The following is a 23657-nucleotide window of genomic DNA, read 5'->3' on the forward strand; positions in this document are numbered from 1 at the left end:
GGCTGTCTTCAGCTGCTCTCTGTTCTCCAGGCAATCACTCACTTGGTGCTGATAGGTTAAGAGTGCACTTGTTTTGAGTAGAGTCAGCCTAGTCTCTCTGTAAACTTCTTTTCCCAGCCCCATAGCTAACTCATTTTTTGGAGACATTTTTGCAACAGTAAGTCATCAAACTCAAGAGAAGTTAAACCCTTGTTGTTTTCCTAACCCCATGCTGGGACATTACACCTACTAAAAACCAGGCACACTGTGAGAGAGAATAAAATCAGAGTGACAGCTCTCCCTGGGACACAGCAGTGCCAGGTTTACAAAGAGTGGGGGCCGGCCTGATGGAGGCGGGGGTGGTTGTGAGTTGATAACAGCCAAGCTGCTCCCTGCTTCTGAAAGCCCCTGTGGCCTTCACACCCTCAGAGGCCCTGACCAAATTGTTCCCCTCCCACTTGTCAGCCCCAGGGCCGACAAGCTGATTAGCAGCCCCCGCTAGGATTTGTTCAGTTGTTTTTAGAGCTGGGTTGGGGAGTGGATGGGGAGGGAGAAGTCAGTTCTTTGTTGGCTTTGCCATCTTCTCTGCATGCTTTCTCCTTAGTAATATTCTTTGAAACAGTGTGTTCTTAATCTCACTCCTATTCTGTCAACCTTCCTCCTTTTTCATTCTCTTGGAGATTTTTGCATTTTATTCAAATGTACCAGGTGTACTTCTACCTTGAGGGCATGCACACTGTTAATTTATTCTGAGTGCCCAGCAGAGAAGTTGACTCAAAGCTTGTTGAGATGATGACAATGTGAATAAATAAATGGTCAGTCTCTCCCCAGTTTATCCTGCTGATCAGTTACTTTTCTGCACTTAAAGGTTACCTCATAAAAGGATCCAGGAGTAGAGAAAAGAGAGTTGAATTTAAAACATTTGGTGGGCGGAGGTGGGAACAGGAAAGAGAGATGGAAAGGGAGTAAATATGGGTACCATTTTGTAAATGTCATGTAAAGTGTTAGACACTTAGCAAAAATTCTCATTTTATCCACTTATCTGCAAACTACAAAGTCTTTTTCTTGTTGTAATCTGCAATTGACAGCTGAGGAAACTGAGACCCAGAGGGGTGAAATATTATTCAAGGTCATGTTGCTGGTTGGAGGTAAGAGGTGAGTCAAGACCATATAACTCAGGGTCTGGCTCTTAAACTTGGTACTGCCAGTAGGAACCAAGTTCTGGAGGGCAAACAATAAGCTTCCTCATCTTTATATTTTTTACAGTAACCAGCACAGTGACTGGATATTCAAGAAATGTTAGGTAATTTGAATGTAGAGAAGATCTTGCATTCATTTATTTATTCAACAAATTTTTGTTGAGTGTATGTTGTGAGCCAGATACTCTTCTGGTAACTGGGAATACAGCAGTGAACAAAAACAATCTAGTGGGAGTGACAGACAATTAAATAAGTAAGATATATAGTGTGCCAGATGTTGAGAAGTCCTAAGGAGGAAAGTAAGGCAGAGCAGGGGGATAGGAAGTGCCAAGAAAGAGGGCTTAAAATCTTATGTCAAGAAGGTGATGTTCACTGAGGAGGTGATGTAAGCAAACTCTTAATGGAGGTGAGGGATTGGACAAAGTGGATATTTAGGGAAGGGATATTCCAGAAGAGGCAAAAGCAAGAGTAGAAGGAGTGAGGTTAGAGCAACCTTGACTTGTTTGACAGAGTGCAGGAGGCTAATTTGACTGGAAGGGAATGAGGAAAAAGGGACTACCAAAAGATGAGGTCATAGAGTAAGGGGAAGTACAGATTGCAATGACCTTGACTTTTACTCTGAGTGAGGGAAACCCTGAGAGACTGACAAGCAGAGCAGTGATGTGATCTCATTTAAGTTTTAACAGATTTTCTCAAGAAATGTGTGAAGACTAGACTTCAAATGTCAAGATCAGAAACAGGGAGCCCAGTTAGCAGATTATTGCTATAATCTGGGGGTGGGGAGAAGTGATGGTACTTTTGGTTAGGATAGTAGCAATGTAGGTGGTATGAGATAGTTAAATTCTGAATCAATAGTTTGAAGGTAGAACTGACAGTTTTTGCTGATGAATTGGATATGAGATGAAAGAGGGGTCAATGATGATTCCATAGTTTTAAGCTGAATAACTGGAAGAATGGACCTATCATTTACTAAAATGGAGAAACTGCTGTAAAAACAGGTTTTAAAGCAGAAGATTAAGAAGCACAGTTAGCGCATGCTAGGTTTGAGATATTTCTTAAGCAAAAATGTGAAGCAAAGAGATTTATGAGTGTTTCTGTCCTGTAAGCCAAGTGAAGAAAGTGAAAGAGGATTTGGTCAAACAAGTCCAATGCTGTTGAGTTAAATGGTTATTCAATTTAGTCATACAGACATTCTTGGATATCTTGACAAATTTGATTTAAAAGAGTAAGAGTTACAAGGATTGTAAGAAGAGAAATTGAAGGCAATGAGTATAGGCAAATCTTTTGCACAGATTTGCTATGAAGGGCAGAAGAAAAATGATGTGGTAGCTTGTGGAGAAGTGAAAACAAAATATAGGAAAAATGAAAGTATGCTTATATATTGGTAAAAAAAATATCTAACATATACATGGAAAATGGTGTGAAGAAGATTGAGATAGACAGATGATAAGATGGCTAGATAGATAGTAGATAATGACAGAAATGTGTTGCTGAAGCAATACCTGTCAAGAGATCAAAGAAGATGACATTGAATGCACAAACATAGGCAAAGGACTTACAGAAGAGCATGGAGAGATCATCACCTGTTACAGGAAAAAATGTATATCTAATTGGGCATGTGAGAACAGTTAACTGTGTGTGAGGAGGGGAAGAGGAAAAGATTTGAGGTCAGAGGAGCAGGTGTAGGACAGTGAATGAGTAAATGGATATGGGAAACATAATTCCAGGTAGCACCCAGTAGCTCCCTTGAGAACTAAGAGAAAAGCAAAAATTTTCAAGGTGAGCTAAACTTCCAAGAGAGAAATAGTTTATGGAAAGGATAATACATGGGCTTTTAAAAAGGCCAGAAATGGAAATGTTCTTACCTCTTGTGGATCATACTGTTTGGGGCTCCTACCCTTTTTAAATTCAGCGAAGACATCCTTTACCTTCTTGGAAGAATCTGGAGAGACACAATCCACATGTGAAACATTCAGGAAGAGCTAATGGAAGTGGGGCCATGTAAATTCTCGTTGTCTTACATTGGTGATTATGGAACACTGCCCCATTCCCAGGACCATATGGAGAAAAGTCACCATTGTCTGCCATTCATTCCTCTCATTTTACTTTTTTAGTACATTCCCATTTGCTAACTGAACTATCTTTAGAAAACAAAAATCTTATCTGATCATATCTCTGCTCAAAACCCTTCAACAGTTCTTAATTTTCCCAGAATCAAACATAATTCCCTTAGCTCTGTACACAAATACTTGGTGATCTGACTTGGCCTCTTCCTTAACTCCTACATAACCTTCCATTCTTCCCACTTTTCATCCACATAAAACTGCATTTCCAGAATTTATAAATGCAGTGTACTCTTTCATGGAGTTTCTTCTCTGCATTGTCAACTTCACTTAAAGCTCAGGACACATTTCAAACATCAACTCCTTTGTAAAGTCTTCCTTTACCAGTTAAAGCTAGCCACATCCTTTCCTGGACACCACATGACTTTTACATAATTCTGTAAAACCACTTGTCACATAATGTTATAATTACTTATTACCTTTCCTATCTTACTCATCTCCTGCCTCAGTTCTAGTATGAGGATTGTAATTGGTTAGTAAGTCTTTGTATAGCATACCCAAGTCTGACTCATAAGAAGTATTCAGAAAAGTATTACATTAGCTGACTGGATAAACATCTGAATAGAAAATTTAAGACATTTTACTTAATTAAATAGACTGGACAGATATTAAACCCTGTGGGGGCCCTGTCCTTGGTGCTGAAACAGAGACAGGTTATGAACCATTGTGGTTTAAAAACCCTGCTTTCCCCAGGAATAATTCAGAAATGACTGAATTTTATAAGAGGATTGATCAGTAGTCAAAACACTGAGTAAATAGTTGTCATTAGAAACACATCCTGTGTGTAACAAGAGTAGTTATTAGCACTTTATACATCAACAAAAACCAGGATTCATGTGCTCTCCCTGTCTTGTAATACTGTAGATAATTAAGACATTCTAACTTCCATTATTGCCCCTGCTTAAACACCTGAGCAAAGAGTGATGTCATTAAAATCTGACACATTGTTTCTTGATGTTCTTGGCTCTTTGTAGAAGGGGTTATGCTCTCTTAGGCTTGTGTAAAGTGGATATGCTGATAGGTAGCACTGTTGTCTATGATTTTGCTGATTTGGGTTCAATCAAATATAAGTTATAAAAATTTCAAGATTGGGACACATTGAAATACCACTGGAAAAATTCTGTTCTTGCCTTAAAGTGGACATTTCTTTTAGAAATTTAAAACAGATGTTGAAAAACCAATAGGTCAGTGAGATCCAGGCAGTAGACATCATCAATTTCAGTTGCTTCCTTTCATCTCGGAAACACATAGAAGATAAGGATGCTGCAAGATACAGTTGATGAACTGTTTGGGTAGATAATCTGAATCATTATTGTAAAAATAGCTACCCTTTCTTGGGGACATTTACTGCAGATTCTCACATACTCTCCCCTACCAATCCACACAAATTTGGTTAACATCTTCTTCAGTTTACAGATAAAAAAGCTTAAATTCAAAAAAATTAAGTGACTTGCCTAAGAATCATAGTTTTAATTGAAGTCTGGCTCAAAAGTTAATATTTATTTCTTTTAGACACCAGTCACTGTTTCTTCTCAAATATTTATTAACACAAGAAAAAATATAATTGATGCAGTCAACTCTATGTAGTTATAGGAAACACAGGTTGAAGAAGATGTAAAATTATGATGAGATTGGGATCAGATAAGGTAAAGGAGATGCCAATGAAGGAGATAGCATTTGACTTGGGTTATAAAAAGTCAGTAAGGTTTTGAAAGGCAGATAAGAAGTGAAAATTATTAGAAAGGTCAAGGTGATGGCACCACAGAGCATTTTGGAAAAATTAGAATCTGAAAGTAGTCAGGCTAGATTGGTGATAGTCTTTAATGCCAAATTAAGGATACTAATTTGAAATCAATGAAGACTTCTTGATTAGTGGAGTAACATAACTAGGTTTCTTTTTCCTAATGACCACTCTGGCAACAGAGTGGAGGGAAGTTTAGAATTAGGCCAAAGTTTATATTATAGGAAAATCAAAAAGAAACCAATCCAAGAGATTGCTGGCTTTTTTGTTTCCTTAAATGGTTTTCCTAACCACATATTTACTTCAACTTGTTTTATGGGCTTTAGTGGGCTTATAGCATGAATACCTTTCTCTTTTAAAAGGGGGAAACATAATATTCAAATTTGAGACCAATTACTTCTCCTCAGATTCCTTTATCACAGTTTTCTTCTCAACAGATTTCTGGGTTAGGTTTATCTTTCCCTGAGGAGGAAGTGGGTTCTGCTCCATTATGTTTCACTTTCAGACAGTTAACAATGAGAAGCTTCTTCCAAACATTCATTATCTTGCTCTAGCTATCTTCTGTGGGTCCAATTGGAAAGCCTCTATCAAAAACTGCACTGTGACACCACCATGAGACTCAGAGGAGATGGTGCTCCATTCCTGAATGCACAAAAGAGGGTCTTGTCCACAGTTTTTTTCAACAACTCTGATTTTGTTGGTTGTTTACCACAGACAAGGCCCTATTTTAATCACTTTATATCTTTTATTTAAACTCCACAACTAGCTTCTAATGTAATTATTATTCCTATTTTAGAGAAGAGGAAACTGAGGTTTATGGATTTTAAATGGTTCTTTCAAGAGTTAGTGAATGGATCACTCTTATTTTTCTAACTATATGACACAGTTGTTAAGTTTATAAGATGCTTAGGCACTGGTAAACCAGATTCCTATATCAGTGGCTTTCAAACCTGACTGCATATGAAAATCATGAATGTTTTTATACAGACTGAAGTCAAGGTCTCAATGTGAGGCAAATTAAGTCAATATCTCTTGGAAAACCAAGGAGTTGGTATATTTTAAAGTTCCCTGGGAATTCACATACACAGTCAAGGTATATAGCTACAATTCAACTATGTGATTTTATTGTTAGAAAATAAGACTATATTAAGAAGTAGCTGACATTTTGGATAATTACTGCAAAAGAAAAAATAGTTTATAACTTCTAAATCTAATATTGCTGTGCTTGAAGACTCCCCATTGTTTAAGTGGACAAAACTAAGTTACTCCATCCAAGAGGTAAATCTGTTCAGCTGCTTGGCAAGGTATAGATGCTTTTTGTGTAAACCTATGTGGGCAGAACCATCAGCAAGCAGTCTTACCCCAAGTCAGGTGTTTAGAGAGTCCTTTTCTGTGATCAAGGTCACTAGAGGTAACACCTGCTCTAAGATGTTTCAATTTGGTATTGGCACATTATGCTTTATGTGCTAAGAATTCTGAGAACTTAGCCAAACACTGTTCCCAGTGTTTGAGCAAATTCAAAATCTTTTTAAGGAGAAAATATTCATAGGCAGCTTCGCTGACATATTTGTGTGGAACAGGGATGCTCTCCATTTGAACAAGCAGACAAATCAGGAGCTTCAGTTTTTATAACAGAATACTCTCTGAACTACTGGAAGTAGATGAGTGAAAAGTTTATGGGCTGTTGTCTTTATGTTAAAAGTCTATGGAACACTAAGTATTTGAGTACTAATCATACTGCTAACTTTGAAAAAATTATGAATTAACATTTTCAAAAGTAAATATGAAAGCTTATAGATGGGATAGAATTTCTAGGGTACAGGATAACTCTCCACTCCTCAAAATTTTCTAAGCATCTCAAAACTATGCCATGCATATGAATTATCTGAAGATACAGTTAAAATGTAGATTCTGATTTATTATGTTTGGGCAGGACTTGAGATTCTGCATTTCAAATAAGATCCCAGGTAACAACTATTCAAATCCATGGACCTCAGTTTTAATGAGCAGAGCTCAAGCAACACTATTGTATATCTGTCACAACACAGAAAAAAAACACGATGCTGAGGCTAGAGGAAGATAGTCCAGAGGTTGGGAAGACCATAAATGATTCACAACCCAGGGAGGAAGAGACAGAAAGTGAGAAAAGGAAGAGGATGTTGGTAGATGAGGGAAAATGTCTATTTGTTCCTCCTTCTGTGAAGACTGGGATGTATGAATAAGTTTTATAAGCACTCCAAGCAATCAAAGCACAGTGGAATGCCTAAAAGCAAGAGCAGGATTTCCAAGGGTTCTGGAAAAACAGAGGTTGATGTCAGAACAGATAACTCAGGTCCAGGAGCACTTCAAAAAAAGCCCCCTTTTTTAGCCAGGAGTCAGGAGTCAGACTCCAGAGCGGAATATAGGAAGCTCATGTAAGATGCCCAATTTCATAAGCATTGATGCATCCCCCCTATTAACAATTCTTATCCTGTTCACTATTTCCAGCATGTAGCCCACTGCCAATCACAACAGTAGTGGGTAACACAGGTAGGGACAAGGACAAGCAGCGTAAGCACCCTCTGGGAGCTTGTTAGAACAACCTCAGAACTACCCCAGATATACTGATTCAGAATCTGCATTTTAACAAGTTCTCTGGGAGATTCTTATGCACATTCATGCTTGGGAGTTATTGTTCTACCCAAGTCTTTATCCATAGATGCCTAACTGCTTGTAGGCAGAGTCCTATTTTTTTTTTTTTAAACTAATGAAAAGAATGCCAGCTGTGCTGAAGGAGATGTGAGTGAGAAATAGCTGTGGTTTTATCTCTCTCAAAATGGGCGCAACCAAACATAACCTTTTCTGCTGCCAGGATACGATGAACATTTATTTAGCTGAGTCTCACTCTACTGACCAATATAAATAATAAGGTTTCATTGAAGTTTGCTTAGAGTCTAACACTGTTCTACAAGTCAGCCTTTAGCATTTTTTCTGACTCATATTAACACTGACAAGTTTGAATTTTGAAGTGTAAATTACCTACATCTTAAAGTCAGAAACTTAGCCTTGACCTGATTCTAATGAAATATATTTTCTCTTAGCACAATTTACTGATTCATTCTCTTTAGAAGTACTTCATTTTTTTCCTCTATTACAATGTAATTTTCTCTCTCTTTCTCACACACACACACACGCACACACACACACGGTTGAAGGTTGTGCTCCAATGAATATTTTTAGTTTAACTTGTTGGAATTGTATTGAAACAAAATGAATTTAAACTGGAATCAAGAACTTCTATTCTAATTCTTACTCTGGCACTGACCTTCTATATGACCTTGGACAAGTCACTAAGCTCTTCTGGACTCAGGTTTTCATTTGTAAAATGGTCAGGGTTGGATTTGATGATGATTAACATCTCTCTCAGCTTTAAATAGTACAAAATCAAATAACCATTGGCAAATGTAGGAAATGGTTCATTTAACTTCTTTGAGAATTAAAGTCAAAGCATTTCCCCTTTTTGAATAAGCATATAGTTCCTATCATTAATAAATTATGGAAAAACACTAGGAAAAAAATCCCTCCCCTTCCCCCAACATCAAGACTAGAATGACAGTAAGTCAATTATGTCTCTGAGACTGTCAGGGGGAAGGTCAGTAGGACGCATCCCCAATGCTCATTCCTCTGAGATTGAAAGGAAACCTGTTTAAACATAGAAATCAAGGACTGGAAGGTCCAATGAATGTCATTTAATCAGCTGGACATCTGATACTTTAATCTCTTTCATAGTGTCTCCATCAGTTCTGCATAAACAGTTCTAGGAAAAGGAAACTCAGTTACTTGTAAGTCCACTTTTTTCAATGTTGGGCAAATTTGACCTTTGGGAATCAAGCATTCCTTACTTTCCACTTAAAGTCTTTCTTCAGAAGCTATCTTCCCGAGTCCCAGGGCTACTTCCTGAAGCAACTCAAGATTAATATAACACCTCCTCTTCACAACAACATTGTAGCTAACTTAATATATCTAGTTTTTCCTCACCTCTCCCAGATTTGTCTCTTCTAGCAAATATGTGTGTTTTCAGTCATTTTTTTTTTATATATAACAAGGCTGTGAGTTCCTAAGCATAGCAGCTGCACTTCTCAAATAAGTTCCAGTTTGTCCAATACCATTGCAAACTACGGTGCTCAGAAATAAGCTTCCGGAGAGGTGAGAACACAGTAGGGCAGAATGTGGATATCATCTTGCCTTACTAGACACCTAGTAGTATATCTGAAGATCACAGTGATCTGTTGAATCAAATAATATACATGCCTTAAAAAGAAATCTCAGCAACCACTATAGTCATGCTTCTGAACTGAATGTGAAGGGCACACCTCATAATAAATTGTGTGCTAGTTAACCTCCAAAGACTGGTGTCCTCTATGTGTTCTCTCCTTCTCTCCTGGGTGAGTCACGCCCCAAGATACATGGGCCAGGCCCATGACAGTGCTGATCAATGGATTATGGAGGGAGTTCTGGTCTAGGGCCTCTAAGGCTGTGTGTTTAAAGACCTGGCAGCTTTCATGCCCTTTGAGCCTGAGCTTCATGTATGAAGGACGGACCCTGCTAGACAGAGAGGCCATGTGGAGAAGCCCTGGAGATGAGACAGTGTCTGGAGCAATGGACCCCACCAGCTATACCAAGGTGCTGGCATGAGGGCCAGGCACCCCACCCTGAGCCCCAAGCATTGTGAGCAGACTAGTATTGTTGAGAACCCACTGGGCTGCCTGTCTGTGGGTCCTTACCCACCCGCTTAAGCTTCAACTGCACTGCAGGCACACACAAAAAGGGTCAATAATGGATTTATTTACAAAGGGGAAAGAAAAGGAACAACCCAGGGAAAGAGATACAAGTTAGCTAGTGCATCCTACCAGTTTTGCTGACTTGGAACCCCAATAACACACTGAAAGCTCATTAAGAGCTAAGCAACCAGCAACCAGCCACAAGGCCAAGGGAACAAGAAAGAGAGAGAGAGAGAGAGAGACTCAGTTCAACGTAGCTCCTCTATATACCCCAAAAGTCCGAAAATGCCTGCTTAGCTCTGCCCTTTGGCCTGTGGTATTGCTGAGAGTTGTAGTTTCAATGGCTAGAGTAGGGGGTGAAGCTGTAGTTTTAATGACTGAAATAGGGGTTGGAGTCCACAAAATCTGTATCTGCAGAGTTCATTCAGGACATCCTTCCCCGCTACCAGTATCTTGCTGGGTCCTGTCCAGATCACTGATCTGCAGAATCCCAGGAATAAACAAATTGAGTTTTGAATTCATTTTGATTCAATGGATAGCTAAAACATGTTGTTAGGGTGAATAAAACAGCATGCAGAATAGTAGAGCAAGTTAGTTCTTTTCATATTTGTGTGTGTGTGTATATAGAAGTATATTATAGTTTAATTGTTTGTGTTACTATACAAGTTATCTCTGGAACATAAGATCAATGGTCGCTTTAAATCTCATCTTTCTGCATTTCAGGTTTTTTTTGGTAATTTTTATTTTATAACAAAAATTCTTAATATCACATCTTTTTTAACAAGTACTTTACATTAAACTATACATGTATGTGGGCATATGTTTGTGTGTGTACAGTAAAGGAAGTAAATATATCTCCAAGGGCAGTTTCAACATAGCTCATTCCCATGAGAATGGCACCAGAGAAAGTGCAGGCTTTATGGTAAGAATCTCTTGCCTTGAAATATTTGGCCTCCCCTACTTGGTGACCTCACTGGAGGAAGTTCTCAAATCTCGAGCTGTATACTTCAGCTATTCCACTACTGTAAAGCTCCTGTTTATGTGGTGATGAAAGAGCAGTCACCATGGCAACGAATATGACTGAATACCAGAAAGTGTCTAAAATTGGTAAAAGTGCCTTGTCAGGGTTTCCTCTGAGGAGTAATCCTTTTCCAAGGACTAAATCTCTTCCTCTCCAGTGAGAACAATAGTGTCAGAGCACCTTGCCCAGTCCTAGGCAAAATGAGGTCGGGTCAGGCTGAAACTGATTATTGCAAAAAAAAAAAAAAAAAAACCCAAACCACAAAGGAGCCCCTTCCTATTCAATACTCTGGCTTCTTTTCATTGAGCTGCAAGCCGTCTGCTTTGCCACCTTGGGTCCCTCAGTTTCTGGTTCTCAACACGGGGCTCTTTCTTTAGTTGCCTTTCTGGTTCTCTTTATCTGTTTCTGATGCCCTTTCCTCCTTTGATGTCCACTGTTGGTGTGACCTCAGACCCATTTTCCATCCTTTGATTTCTCTCCTCACATTCTTGCTCTCTGAAGTGCCTTCCCTCTTACTTTTCTCCTTTTCTTGCAGTTACTACACAACTCCCGTGTCAGAGCTGTGGGCTAACGTGTCATTCCCACACACGCTCTACAACCTCCAAGTCCAGGACCCACAGGACACTTCACTTGGGCAGCATCACCTCCAGGCTGGGGTTGTACTTATATTTCCAGTTCTTGCCTCTTCTCTTACCAGGTCACTAACCATCATGGGCTCTAGGCTCCCATCTGTGAACTGCTGCATTTCTAGGAAGCCACCATTGACCTTTATCACCTCCCTGACTTGCCCTGTCATTTCCTCTGCCAGGAAAGCCCCCCACCCTTGGCATCCAGATGCCTCCCACTAGGTTGGGCTAGTTCTCCTCCATGCTCCAAGAACTAACTTGCTCTACTATTCTGCATATTTGTCATACGCAACATCATGGTTTTAGTCCTGTCTGTCTCTTCCTCTAGGCTGTGAGCTCTCTGAGGGCAGGCATTGTGTCTTATTCATGCTGATGTCCTGGAGACCGGGAAAACATAAGTGGACATGTCATCCCTATTTCAAAATCACCACTTTCAAATTGTCCCTACTGGCCCTGCATCCTAATGATGTAATTTTCCACAGATTTTCAGTCTTCAAGGTATCTTTGTTGCATGTCTTTTGTTCTATAAGTTTTGATGACACTCCTACTACAATTTCCCACAAATTAGCATTTGCTCATTGCCACATTCACCACCCTACTCCTGTTCCTTAGTTTATGCTAATCACATTCAGGGATTCTGCCAGGCCTCCCTGATCTGCCACCTCCCTCATCTAGGAGAGAACAGGGTTCCTGCCTCAACCCTGTGCTCCCTCATCTCTGTACTGGTACACCAGATTCAAGGCTCTAAATTTTGCCACGTAGGTCCAAAAGCCACAACTTGGCATCTACAACTCACAAATTAAGCTTCCTTCCTCCACAGAAGGAAAGTTAATGTGTAAAATCGCCCCTAAACTTAAACTTCTATGTTGAAGTCCTAATCCTCAGTACCTCAGCATGATTCTTTATTTGGAAGTAAGAGCTTTACAGATGTAATTCATGAAAATGAGGTCATGCTGAAGCAAGGTGGGTCCAACCCAATCCAACAGTGTCCATGTGACAAAGGAAATATGGACACAGAGTCATGCACACAGGGAGAAGATGGCCATCTACAGCCAAAGAGAGGCCTGAACAGGTCCTGCCCTTCCAGCCCTCAGGAGAAACCAGCCCTTCCAGTCTCTTGATTTTGGACGTCTGGCCTCCAGATCTGAGAACTTCTGCTGTTGTAAGCCACCCAGATTGTTGGACGTTGTCCTAATAGCCTCTACCTCAGTTCCCCAGCCTGAAATTCCCTTTTCAGTTATGAGCTCTAATTAGCCAACTCTGCCAGAGGTGTTAGCCCACTGCCTCAACCTTGTTCTCTGCTTGTGTTTTAAGTACATTTCTGACTCCCTAACAAGATTCTAATTCCTCAAGGGTAAACCTTTTCTTTGTGCTTCTTTTTCATCCCTGACAGGGCCTGGTACTTGGCTGCCCTGCAGAGCAGGCTAAATTAAGTGGCATTTCCCCTAGAGGGTGATTTCTTATTTGGTCAATGCTATACAGTTCCTCTAAACCAACTGAGGTCAGATAAGAGGCCACAGGCACAAGGAAACCAGGAGGGAGGCTGATCAGTAGTAGTTCTAAGGGGTTCCTGTTGACTGTGGGGAGTACGTGGAACCATAAGTATTAGGCCTGGGAGGCCCAATGGAGAGAAATCATCTAGTCCCAATCTCTTCACTTTGCAGTAGAGGACACTAAACTTCTGGGTGTTAAGGGCTGTCATACCACACAGTCAGAATTGGTGTATCAGCTGGATCCCCTTCTTTCCCAACCAGTGTTGCCTGCCCCATAGAGGGGGGTAGCCTGCCAGAAGGGCCTTGTGAAGGTAGGTCAGCATGCTATAAGCCCAGGAATTTACAAAAGCACCAGTTCAATTAATACAAAGGAGAGGCCCCTGTAACAAAGATTCGGGGCAGCAGTGTGGCTGACAGAACTGCAAGACAGAGCTCTGGAAAAAGTTGGTGCCACTGCACAATCATGATGGTCAGTGTGTGTGTGTGTGGCTGCAGTTGCTATTCCACCACAGCCCAGGCAGATTCCGGTCATCTGTCAGGACAGGAGGTCCTCGTGCACAGGGCATGGTTGGAATGCTAGGCAGTGATACGTTTGTATGTGAAATGTGGAGGTTGCTATCACTGTGTCTTGATGCACTGAAATTATTCCCCAGGGCAACTAATGAGATACCAAGACCTCTCCTTTGCAGTAACCCTGACCTTTGCAGAACAAAATCAAAAAGAGACATGCACAGAACTCTGTTATCCCTGGAAGAAGGCATTGAATCCAAACACAAGAGCCCATTAAAGCAAATGATTGAGTAACTGGTAACCATCTAGTCAGCAGCCCTTCAAAAATTATGCCATAAAGAGGTTTTAATGGCCTGAGAAAATATTTATGATAGTATTGAGATGGAAAATACAGGATATTAAAAAAAATATATCTTCAGGAACTCAGCCACAGGAAGGGCATGTCCCAAAAGGCAGAGTCTAGTTGTGAGTTTTGACCTACTTTTATTTTTCCCCTGTGCATTCCAAAATTTTATGGTGAGTATGTATCATTTACAGGGCAGGAAAATAATTGTGGTTTTAAGTTTTAAGTCTCTGCTCATGTGTTTAAAAGGATAGACAAGTTCAAGGTTGTCAGACTCATTCTCTATGGCTTTGCAATGCTACTGTTACGCTTTCCAGAAATGTTCTCTCCCCAGGAGGTTATCCCAGTCCAGATGGGTCACCTCATTTACTCACATTCAGAATATTTCTGGAGTTGATCGAATTCTTCTGCAGTGAGGGACATCCACCGTTCTTCACTCATATTTCTGCTGGGTGTGAGTGCTTGGGGCAGAGACCAAGTTGTGTTCATCAGGGTGAAACTGAGGCCCAGTTCGGTGTCTGGCTCATCGCAGGCACACCATGGGCAGGCCCATGGTGACTTCGGGAGGACTCAGGTGTCTACAGCAGTAGCGGGCACCTTCCAGCCAGTGAGAAAAGACTTCTACTCTTCCTCAGCCCCGTCCCATCCTGCTACCAGCAGCCAAGGCAAATTTGGAAATCCTTGCCTCCCTGAGTAGAAGAAAATACATCAGAATGAGAGTGTTAGAATATATGTCATCTAATATATATATTTTAAAAATCCCCAAGTGTTCTTTGCTGAGAAATCTAAAGGAATTAGAGGTTCTCAAGGGATGGGTTTCCCTTCAGTGGTGAGTGAAGAGGGCAGAGAAAAGAGACCAGCATAACCCCAGACACCTGTTTGTCTCAAGTGGGGTAAGAGGCCTGTATGAATAGGTGGCATATTCCTAAACTCTAGGAAATGTTAAGTGTCTCACATTAGAGGAGGACTTAAGGCCCCCTGAAGACACCCCCAGTCATAAATATGCCTCAGGCTGTTGGGTGCCTCCTGAGTGAAGGAAGGCAGCTGTGTGGGTGACCGGAAAGGTGAGCCATAATCTCCCTCACTGATTTTGAATTCCATCATTAGAGCTGTTTACCTTCTTCTGATGAGTCACTCTGGTAATTCAAATAACCTGAGGCTGCTAACATCCTAGAATCTGAAACAGTTCTCTTTCCTCTCAGAACCATGCAAGAATGACAGAGAGAAGGGCCCAGTGTGGTGGAGTGTAAGGAGGGAATGGGACAGATTTAGACATACAGACTTAGCATTTTTTCCTTTGAGCCAGTTTACTGGGTTGTGAAGTAAATGTTACGTACCACAACCAGCAGTTAAAAACATGAAATGGAACAGGGTGGAATGGAATAAAATGAAATGGCACTGAGTATAAGAAGGTCTCTCTTTTCAGGTTTTACATACATACGTTTAATGATCCTAATGTAAAATGTATTTGCTATTCTAGGATAAAGCCTCAACTAATGCTGGAAGGCCGCCAAACTATTAGGAGAAGTAAAAACCAACTGAAACACAACCTCTGATATTACCAAAACAAAGCTGGTTTCAATCAAACATAATCTAGAATGGAGACAGACTTCAAGGCAAATCCAGGGAAGGGAAATGATGAAGGGGCCGATTTGGACAGTTTTCTGGAAGACTGTATAGACTTGATTGGTGCGGACTGAGAACACTGTACTAGAGCTGAGGGAAAGTACTGGAGGGATTTTGGCTCTGTTAGGAAGACCTTCCACCAGTTAGGGCTTTCCAACAATAGTGGAATGCTTGGTTAGGGAGTGGGGTTTTTGCATCCCTGGGTAGACCCGCGTTTCAGTTTCTTTTCTTAAAACAAAAAACCAAAAACCACTTCTTGGAGTCTGCTCAGTGAAATAAGCTAGAAGGAGAAAGAGAAATACTGGATGGTGTCATTTATAGGTGGAATAGAGAGAAACCAAAGAGGCAAAAATTTAAACTAACCCTTAAAAGTTGCCTATGGAGGCCCTCCCTGGTGGCGCAGCGGGTTAAAGCACTGCACTAAGAAGCTAAAGCCGCTTCCGCGTGAGTTCGATCCCCGCCTGTCCCGGAGGTGACCACATGGCGCAGCAGACCTCTCCTGACCCGCCCGCTGCTCCCCTCAGCAGTGTACTTCGTCGATCTGCCTGTTCTGCTCCCCACTCTGTCTCTGGTGAATCCTCTCACCACCCCTGCTCCTCTGGCCTGTACCCCAGCTCTGTATGCAAATAAATAAATCTTTAAAAAAAACAGTTGCCTATGGAACTGAGACATACAGAGGGGAAAGTGGGATGGGAGGAGAGATGAGAGCAGGGTGGGGAGAGAGTGGACTGTGGTGGAGGAATCTGGGTACCTTAGTACTGGATGCTCTATGGTAACTACATTGGAAGGGGGGAGCCATATGCTTCCAAGATACTGACAAGGATGTAAAACAATGGCACTTCAATAAAAAAACTAAAAAAAAATACAATCTTTAATATACTAACCAACTGGGCCTGCTCCTCGTACTGCTCTTGCCAAGGTGAACATTGGTGGCCTAGTAGTCCAACCCACCAGATGCCTTTCTGGCCTTCCTTGCTTCGTTCGCTCTTCTGAAGCCCTTGTCATACCAGAAGACATGTGCCTTGAAACTATCTTATTATTCTGAGTGTTCCTCCTCTGTCTCCTTCCACCTCTGCTTCTGTCATTGTTTAAAACTGGTGTTCCAAAATGCTATAGCCAGCTCTCTCCTTTCAAGACCCTTTCCCTGAGGGAGCTCATCCACTTCCTCAGTTTCAACCACCCCTAGCCTACTGTTCCGACCCTACACACTCTTCTCAGTCCTCATCTGACTGTTCACTTGTCTGCTGTGATTCCCCTGTATTAGCACCTATTACACCCTGAACCTGTCCATCCCTATGTACCAGTCTAGCTGTGTGAGAGCTAGACCAAGGCCAGAGACCGGAGGCTCTGTCTGAATTCCTCCCTTTCTTCTTCTGCCAGTCCATGTACCAATCCATCACTGCCCCCTCCTCTTCATCACACCGGCAGGTTCATTCATTCACTGGGATGAATATCATCACCACTTTCAGGTCTTTGCCACTGCTGCCCGTTGGGGTCCTGCCTTGGGGCTTGGTTTTCCTTCCCGAGGTCTGCTCTCTAAATTGGCAACCAGATCACATCTCTCCTAGTAATAAAATTCTTCAGTGGTTTCTATTGCCTATAGAATGAGATGTAATCTTCTTTTCCTGATTCACAAAGCTCTTTATGATCTGGCCTCTGATTACCAATTCAGTTCAAAAGCTAGGGTGACCTTTAGAAACATTTTCCATCTTACCAGCAAATTCAATATTACAACTAGTGTTACAATTGTTGCTGATACCCTTTAATGGACACTTATTATACACTGTGCTACATGCTATATGTTGTGTAATTTTGTAGTTAATATATATATAAGATAACTATGTAAATCAAGCATTGTCTACCCCTATTTTTAGATGAAGAAAATGATGCAAGGTGTTGTGTAACTATAGTGAGGAAAAAGAAGGAACCACGAAGCCTTTAAGAATGCCTCTCTGAACTTAGCCAGTCTATATACTTTGCAAAGCACAAGCTCTTAGAAACTCAGAGATATGCTAGAACACTACTGGTCTTGAAATCATATGACAGGGGAGTCAGATTCTGGCTCTGCTTCTTATTAGCTAATTAATGTTAGAAATACTTTTCTGGAGCCTTGGTTTATTTCATCTCAAAAATGGGAATACTAACCAAAAAAATCTGTTAGTGTTAAGACTGAATTTATATGTGCAAAACTCAAACCCAACTCTTACAGGACCCTACCAAACACAATCCCTATCACACATAGGCACTCAGAAAATATTACCCTCTTTTCACAAATATAACACACAGCAGCTGGGTGAAAAGTCTGTTGTGTCATAAGCTTCTGAACTTGATCTTAACCTGTACTAGCTATTGTAATTTCATGATTACTCATCAAAATTTTATCCACTAGTTTTAGCATCCACTGATGATTTTTGCCTGGACTAATTAATTATTTGATTAATTACTAATTAATTTCTAGTCCTATATTTATCATATGGGATTCCTTCTATATCTATTATTTGGGATTCTATTGTTAGGAAGAATCTTCCCTACCCTTTGTTTCTTTATGTCAGTTTATTTGTATTATACATACTGTACAAAGAAATATTAGAGATATAAAAAAGTATATAAATAGTATAACTGCATGTTGAATGCTTATGTTATATACTTATTTATTTATATTCATGCATTTTTGTTTTTTACTATTATCATTTGCTTTGATTCTCAGTTGTCCCAGATTTGGCCTGTGAAAGCTCAAAGTGGTTTCTTGTTCTTTAGATATACCCCCATCATTTTGGGGGGCATAGCTTTCGTTTTTGGCACTTCAAAATGTTATAAATTTATGCAGTCAGTGCTAGTTCTGTAATCAGTTATTTTTCCAAAGGACCCTGATTCCTTTAGTGGACAATTGTGTCTGAAACTAGGCATAGGGACTAAAGGTGTTAATTGCTAGTGTCAAAGTGTCATTGTTCCTAAGTTCTATCAGGAACAGAATTAGGAAATATATGCAAATACACACATCTCAGCTCTCTCTATCATCTATCCACCCCTCCAAGTTAAAAACTCCCAAGTTCATACTCATGCCTCCAATTATAGGTCATCACTATAGTGTAAATTGTAAATCCTGCCCCACATTTTGAAACTCATTCTTCAATGAGCTTAATTTTCATTACCCATAAAATACTTATTTGGGACCCTCCCTGGTGGTGTAGCAGGTTAAAGCACAGCACTAAGAAGCTAAAGCCACTCCCGCATGAGTTCGATCCCTGCCTACCCCGGAGGTGACCCACATGGCACAGTAGACCTCGCCTGACCTGCCCGCTGCTCCCCTCAGCAGTGTACTTCGAGGATCTGCCTGTTCTGCTCCCCACTCTGTCTCTGGTGAATCCCCTCACTGCTCCTGCACCTCTGGCCTGAACCCCAGTTTTGTATGCACAAATAAATAGATCTTAAAAAAAAGATACTTATTTGCCCAGCCCTACAATACACAGAAAGTTGTTTTAGAATTGCTAGGCATATCTCTCAGTTCCAAGATTTCTTTATAGTATTTTGTGTTGAAGCCCAACAACATAGCAAAAAAAAAAAAAAATACTGTGTTCAAAGTGATTTAGATTAGTTTTTTCCCATTTGCTTCTGTTTGCATTTCATGTTAATGTTTTTATTTTTTTCCATCCTTATTGATTTTTTTAAAGTCTAGTTCCAACAGTACATTCAAGGACCTTGTTTTCCACCATTCCTTTCTCTATGCTCCTATCCCTCTCTTTCCATCTATTTCCTACTCATATCTTATAGTTTCTAACCTGTTTTTCCAGTGTTTAATTTTGCTTTCTTTCTTATATAAAAAGCAGTGCTTTTATATATATAATTTTATCATTTGTGTGTTGTTTGTTTGTTTGTTTGTTTGTTTGTTTTACTTAAGAAGAAAACAATGAACAACTATAAACCAGAGACATTTTATGGGGATGGGAGGGGGAATGGGATTGGAACTGGGTTGGGAAGAGTGCACTAGACTGTGGTGATGGCACACGGGTGAATTGGTGATGGGAGGCCCATGGGGATTACAACTGAGCTGAAAAAAATGCACAGAATAAAGAATGAGTAAAAAAAAAAAAACTATGTTTATGGTGTTAAAAAATAGAGAATATATCCTATCAATACTCCATATCTGTTCATTTAGACAAAATTTGACTCCAACATTTACCTAATTAAACCTTTTAGGGAACTCTCCAGGATAAAGAACAAACATTTTCCAGTTGCAGAAGATTCTTTTGCCAGTTACAGAAGCTCCATTTTCCATCCTCACCCCAGTTACCTATGGCCCCATGTTCCATGCTCCAGCTATCTTGATTTTATAGCCCAATACCAGCATCTAGCAAATTGCCTGCACACAGTAGGATCTTATAAACTTTAAGTAACAGACTGACAAACATACCATACCTTGAATCTACCCGGAGTGCGCCTTATTCCTGCCTTCGCATACCAATGTCTTGTTCTAGCTTAAAAGATTATTTTCTGTCATTTTTGACTCTTTGAACAAACTTAGCTGTTTTCCCAAATGTATTCCACAGAACTCTATATTTCTGCATGTGGTAGTTAAACATTATCATTGTAGTCCCACTGTAACTCAGCGCTTGGCTTCCTAGTGGAAGGAGCGACACCATTCTTTATTTCCGTCAAAAAAAGTTATGGTCTTGAAATGCTGTCTGATGGTAGCTGTTGGTTGTGCCCCCACATGGGGGCCCTCTGGTCTTCTGCCCTTTGATAGAGGTGACAAGTAGCCCTGGAGAGTATTTGCTCCAGTTAGTACCACTCAGTAGTTCTCTTTCAGCAGCCTGCCCAACCGCTCCCAATTTGAAGGCTCCGACAGTATGAACAATCTTTTTATCACCACCCTGAACATCTTCCTCAGAGAAAAAAAATGTGGCAGGATTTTCTAAATAAAACTCAGATTGGATATTGTCAGAGTAGGATGAGAGAGGAGCGTCTGATGCCACTAGACGCTTTGGGCACTTGCTTCAGCTCCCTGGGCTGTGGTCTATAAAAACAAGGGGCGGGAATATTGGTTTCGAATGCATTTCCCAGGCTTGCAATTTCATGTACTGGATCAAACTCTACTTGTTCTGTACAGATGTCAGCATAGAAATCACAAGTCAGAAGGAAGATAGCAAATTCAATGGGCATTGAATTGTACCCAGGTCTCGCTATTCATTCAAATGAATCAGCCACAGCTAATTATCCAGGAACAAACACCTCTTCATCTTCTTTTTGTGCTCATAAAAACATTAATTCATGAATGTGGTATCAGATTGAGGAAGCTGATTTATATGCCACCTATGATTTATAACAAACCCATAATGAATATATTTTTACAAGGATAGAATGAGTAAAAACCAGAAAGATAATCTCCCTCTCTTCCCAGAGCTAAGACAAGTCACATCTCAATACCTGTGCCATCTCTGGGTTTCTGCTTCTGACAATCCAACTCTGCCACCATGCAGCCTTCGGAGCTCAGCTCAAGTATCACTTACTCTAAGAGGCATTGTTGGCTTGCCCAGATTGGGCTTGGTACATCTTCCCCGCTCTCCAATAGCAAGTGGTGTTTCTCTATTACGGCACTGACCACAATTCAGTGAACCTGCCAACTTCTCCCATGATGCTCTGAGCTCCTCCAGGGTGGAAACAGTGTCCTGTTCACTTCATAGCTCTGGCTACTACAAGATTTCAAAAGGTTAACTGACCACTGAAGAAATGGTTCTTAACCTTTTATTTTGCCATAATCCATTTTCATGGTGCAAAAGATCCTACCATATTTCTTTAAACTTTCCTGTAGAAGGAGAACAAGGTGAAAATAAGGAATTGGAGGGGAACAAGAGACACAGGTTTGTGGCAAATTGTTGATAATATCAGTCACTTATTTTGCTATAAAAAACATAGGAATTGGTGCACATGTTTTAATATTAATGAGCTATAGATGTATAAACTATGATCTAGGAATTTATAACTTTGTTATGCTTAATCTGATAATAGGATTCAATTATTTAAATTGCTTCTATTCATCAATGAACTATCACTACTGTGCGAGTCAGTTACATTGGTGATCTTCCCCAAGCCATGTATCCTGATACTCATGTTATTTTAAGTCCCTTTCCCTTGAACCTGGACCGTTCCTGTGACTGGCTTTATCAAGAGAATACAATAGAATTGCTGCTGTGCCAGCCTTAAATCCTAAGAATCCCTCACAGCTCCCACTTTTGTGTTCTTGGGAGCATAGAATTACCCCGTGCTGGAGAGGTCACATAGAGACCACACAGGCAGAGGGGGGCTTGACATTACACAGAGAAAGTCTGAACAGCTCAGTTGCAGATGAGAACTGAAGTCCCTCTGTGAGATCCCAGTCAAGCCACTTGAGCCAGCATTCAGTCCACGATGCCATTCTAGCTGTGATGCCAGCCACGGAAGGCTAAGACGATTTTGGGTCTCACAGCCTTTGCAGACATCAAGTGGAAGAAGCTGTTCTGGCTTAGCCCTACCTGGATTCCTAGTGCATAGACTCATAGGTAATAAAATGATTAGCTGAGCCATGGTGCTTAGAGGATGCTAGCTGTGTAGTCAGAGAAACCAAAGCAAGTGGAGGAGCACTTTGGGGTTCAGGTAATATGTGCGTCTATTAGTAACAGTGAACACATGATTCATGCATAAACTGTCACTTTTTCATGGCTTAACATCTATAAATGGAAAAAATTTAAATTGAAAATGTTTTTGATGCAAATATGTATTACTGTATGCTTTTAGGTTAACCAAACATTCTCCTCAAATTGACATGATAATGATGAAGTTAAATGACTATAATTTCTAATTAAAAAGCAAAATGGGGGCCCTCCCTGGTGGCGCAGTGGGTTAAAGCACAACATTAAGAAGCTAAATCCACTTCAGCATGAGTTCGATCCCCGCCTGCCCCGAGCTGACGGACATGGCACAGTAGACCTCTCCTGACCCACGCGCTGCTCCCCTCAGCAGTGTATTTCGTTGATTTGCCGGTACTGTCCCCTGTTCTGTCTCTGGTGAGTCCTCTCAGTGCCCCTGCACCTCTGGCCTGTACCCCAGTTCTGTACACACAAATAAATAAATCTTAAAAAAAAAAAAAAAAGCATAGTAGCTGAACACCACAACTAACTCAAAACAAAACAAGTCTGACATTGCAATGACCGCTGGTCACAGTATTCCAATTACCTGGCTGAAGAAGGGGCAGTAGCTGCTGAGCATTTAGAGGGTGTCTGACTTGACAGATAACCAAATTAGAGTCCATAGGGTGACTTAGGAAGGAGGAAATTTGAGTTTATAAACAGCAAATGTGAGTAATCCCCAATAACTCATTTAGTAAATTATCAGCATATAGTCTTTATACAAACATAAAAATAAAAGTTTTGGCTTATATGCTCCTCCTAAGATAGCAGAGAGAAATTTGCATCCCATCAATGGGCTCAGAGTAAGCATGAGAATCACCCTTTGGGGACATGTGAAAATGTCATGCTGAACACACTTATCCAAGCGTGTGTGTTGGGGGTGGTACCCAGTAGAAGCAGGTGTGCTTCGAGAGGAGGCCGTGACTTGCTCCTTGAGGGGCTGCCTTAGGCACAGGTAGGCACTGTCAGACTGGGGTGTATTTAGAGTGCAGGGGTTTCACAGCTGAGTGAGGGTTGTTCATTCATTTATTGATTTGCTTGTTCAACAATCACTGTAATAAGAAGCACCAGCAGCCACTTCTATTTTGTAGGCTACAGCATATCTTTACTCACTTCATCTGTAATGGTCCCAAGCCCTGTGAAGAAGGTATTTTTATCTAAAAACAGGTTCAGAGTGACTCCCCCTCTTTCACCACCAGTATTTGGCATTTGAACCCAAGTCTGTTTATTTCCAAAGTCCAGGACTTTTACTTTCAGCATAAAAGTATTGAAGAAGTATGGTGCCAAACTCGAGCCAAAGTCACCAATACACCAACTTTGGAAATCCAAACAATTATTCTCAAATCAGAAGGTAAATTAAAAACCAGAACACGCTCTTGGAAAGCCAGCATTATTTGATGGAAAATATGTTTGCTCTATGTTGAACAAGTACACAGAATGGAATAGAATGCAAAATGTGCAGGAAGCCTGCAGGTACAAAGAAAAGCTGTAATATCCTTGCTTTGCCACAAGGCCACCTTGACTTGTTCTGGAAACCTGGGAACTTGCCACTAGGGGGCGCTATGGTAGAAATG

At 40.7% G+C, this 23657-nt stretch overlaps 1 protein-coding gene across 4 annotated transcripts in view; it reads right to left on the minus strand.

Moving 5' to 3' along the window:
* Positions 1–23657, minus strand: part of DGKG (diacylglycerol kinase, gamma 90kDa) — a 188253-nt gene that overhangs the window by 140055 nt on the left and 24541 nt on the right. For all 4 annotated transcript variants that reach the window (XM_012733612.1, XM_012733606.1, XM_004675068.2 and 1 more), the window contains exons 2-3: positions 14170–14484; positions 3044–3120 (exon numbers count right to left, since the gene is read on the minus strand). In XM_012733612.1, the coding sequence (XP_012589066.1) occupies positions 3044–3120; positions 14170–14284 (192 nt within the window). In that variant the 5' untranslated portion in view covers positions 14285–14484. The remainder of the gene's footprint in view (positions 1–3043; positions 3121–14169; positions 14485–23657) is intronic.

The sequence above is a fragment of the Condylura cristata genome, unplaced genomic scaffold (assembly GCF_000260355.1).
Source record: "Condylura cristata isolate star-nosed mole 26May11 unplaced genomic scaffold, ConCri1.0 scaffold00003, whole genome shotgun sequence".
NCBI classification, from domain to species: domain Eukaryota; kingdom Metazoa; phylum Chordata; class Mammalia; order Eulipotyphla; family Talpidae; genus Condylura; species Condylura cristata.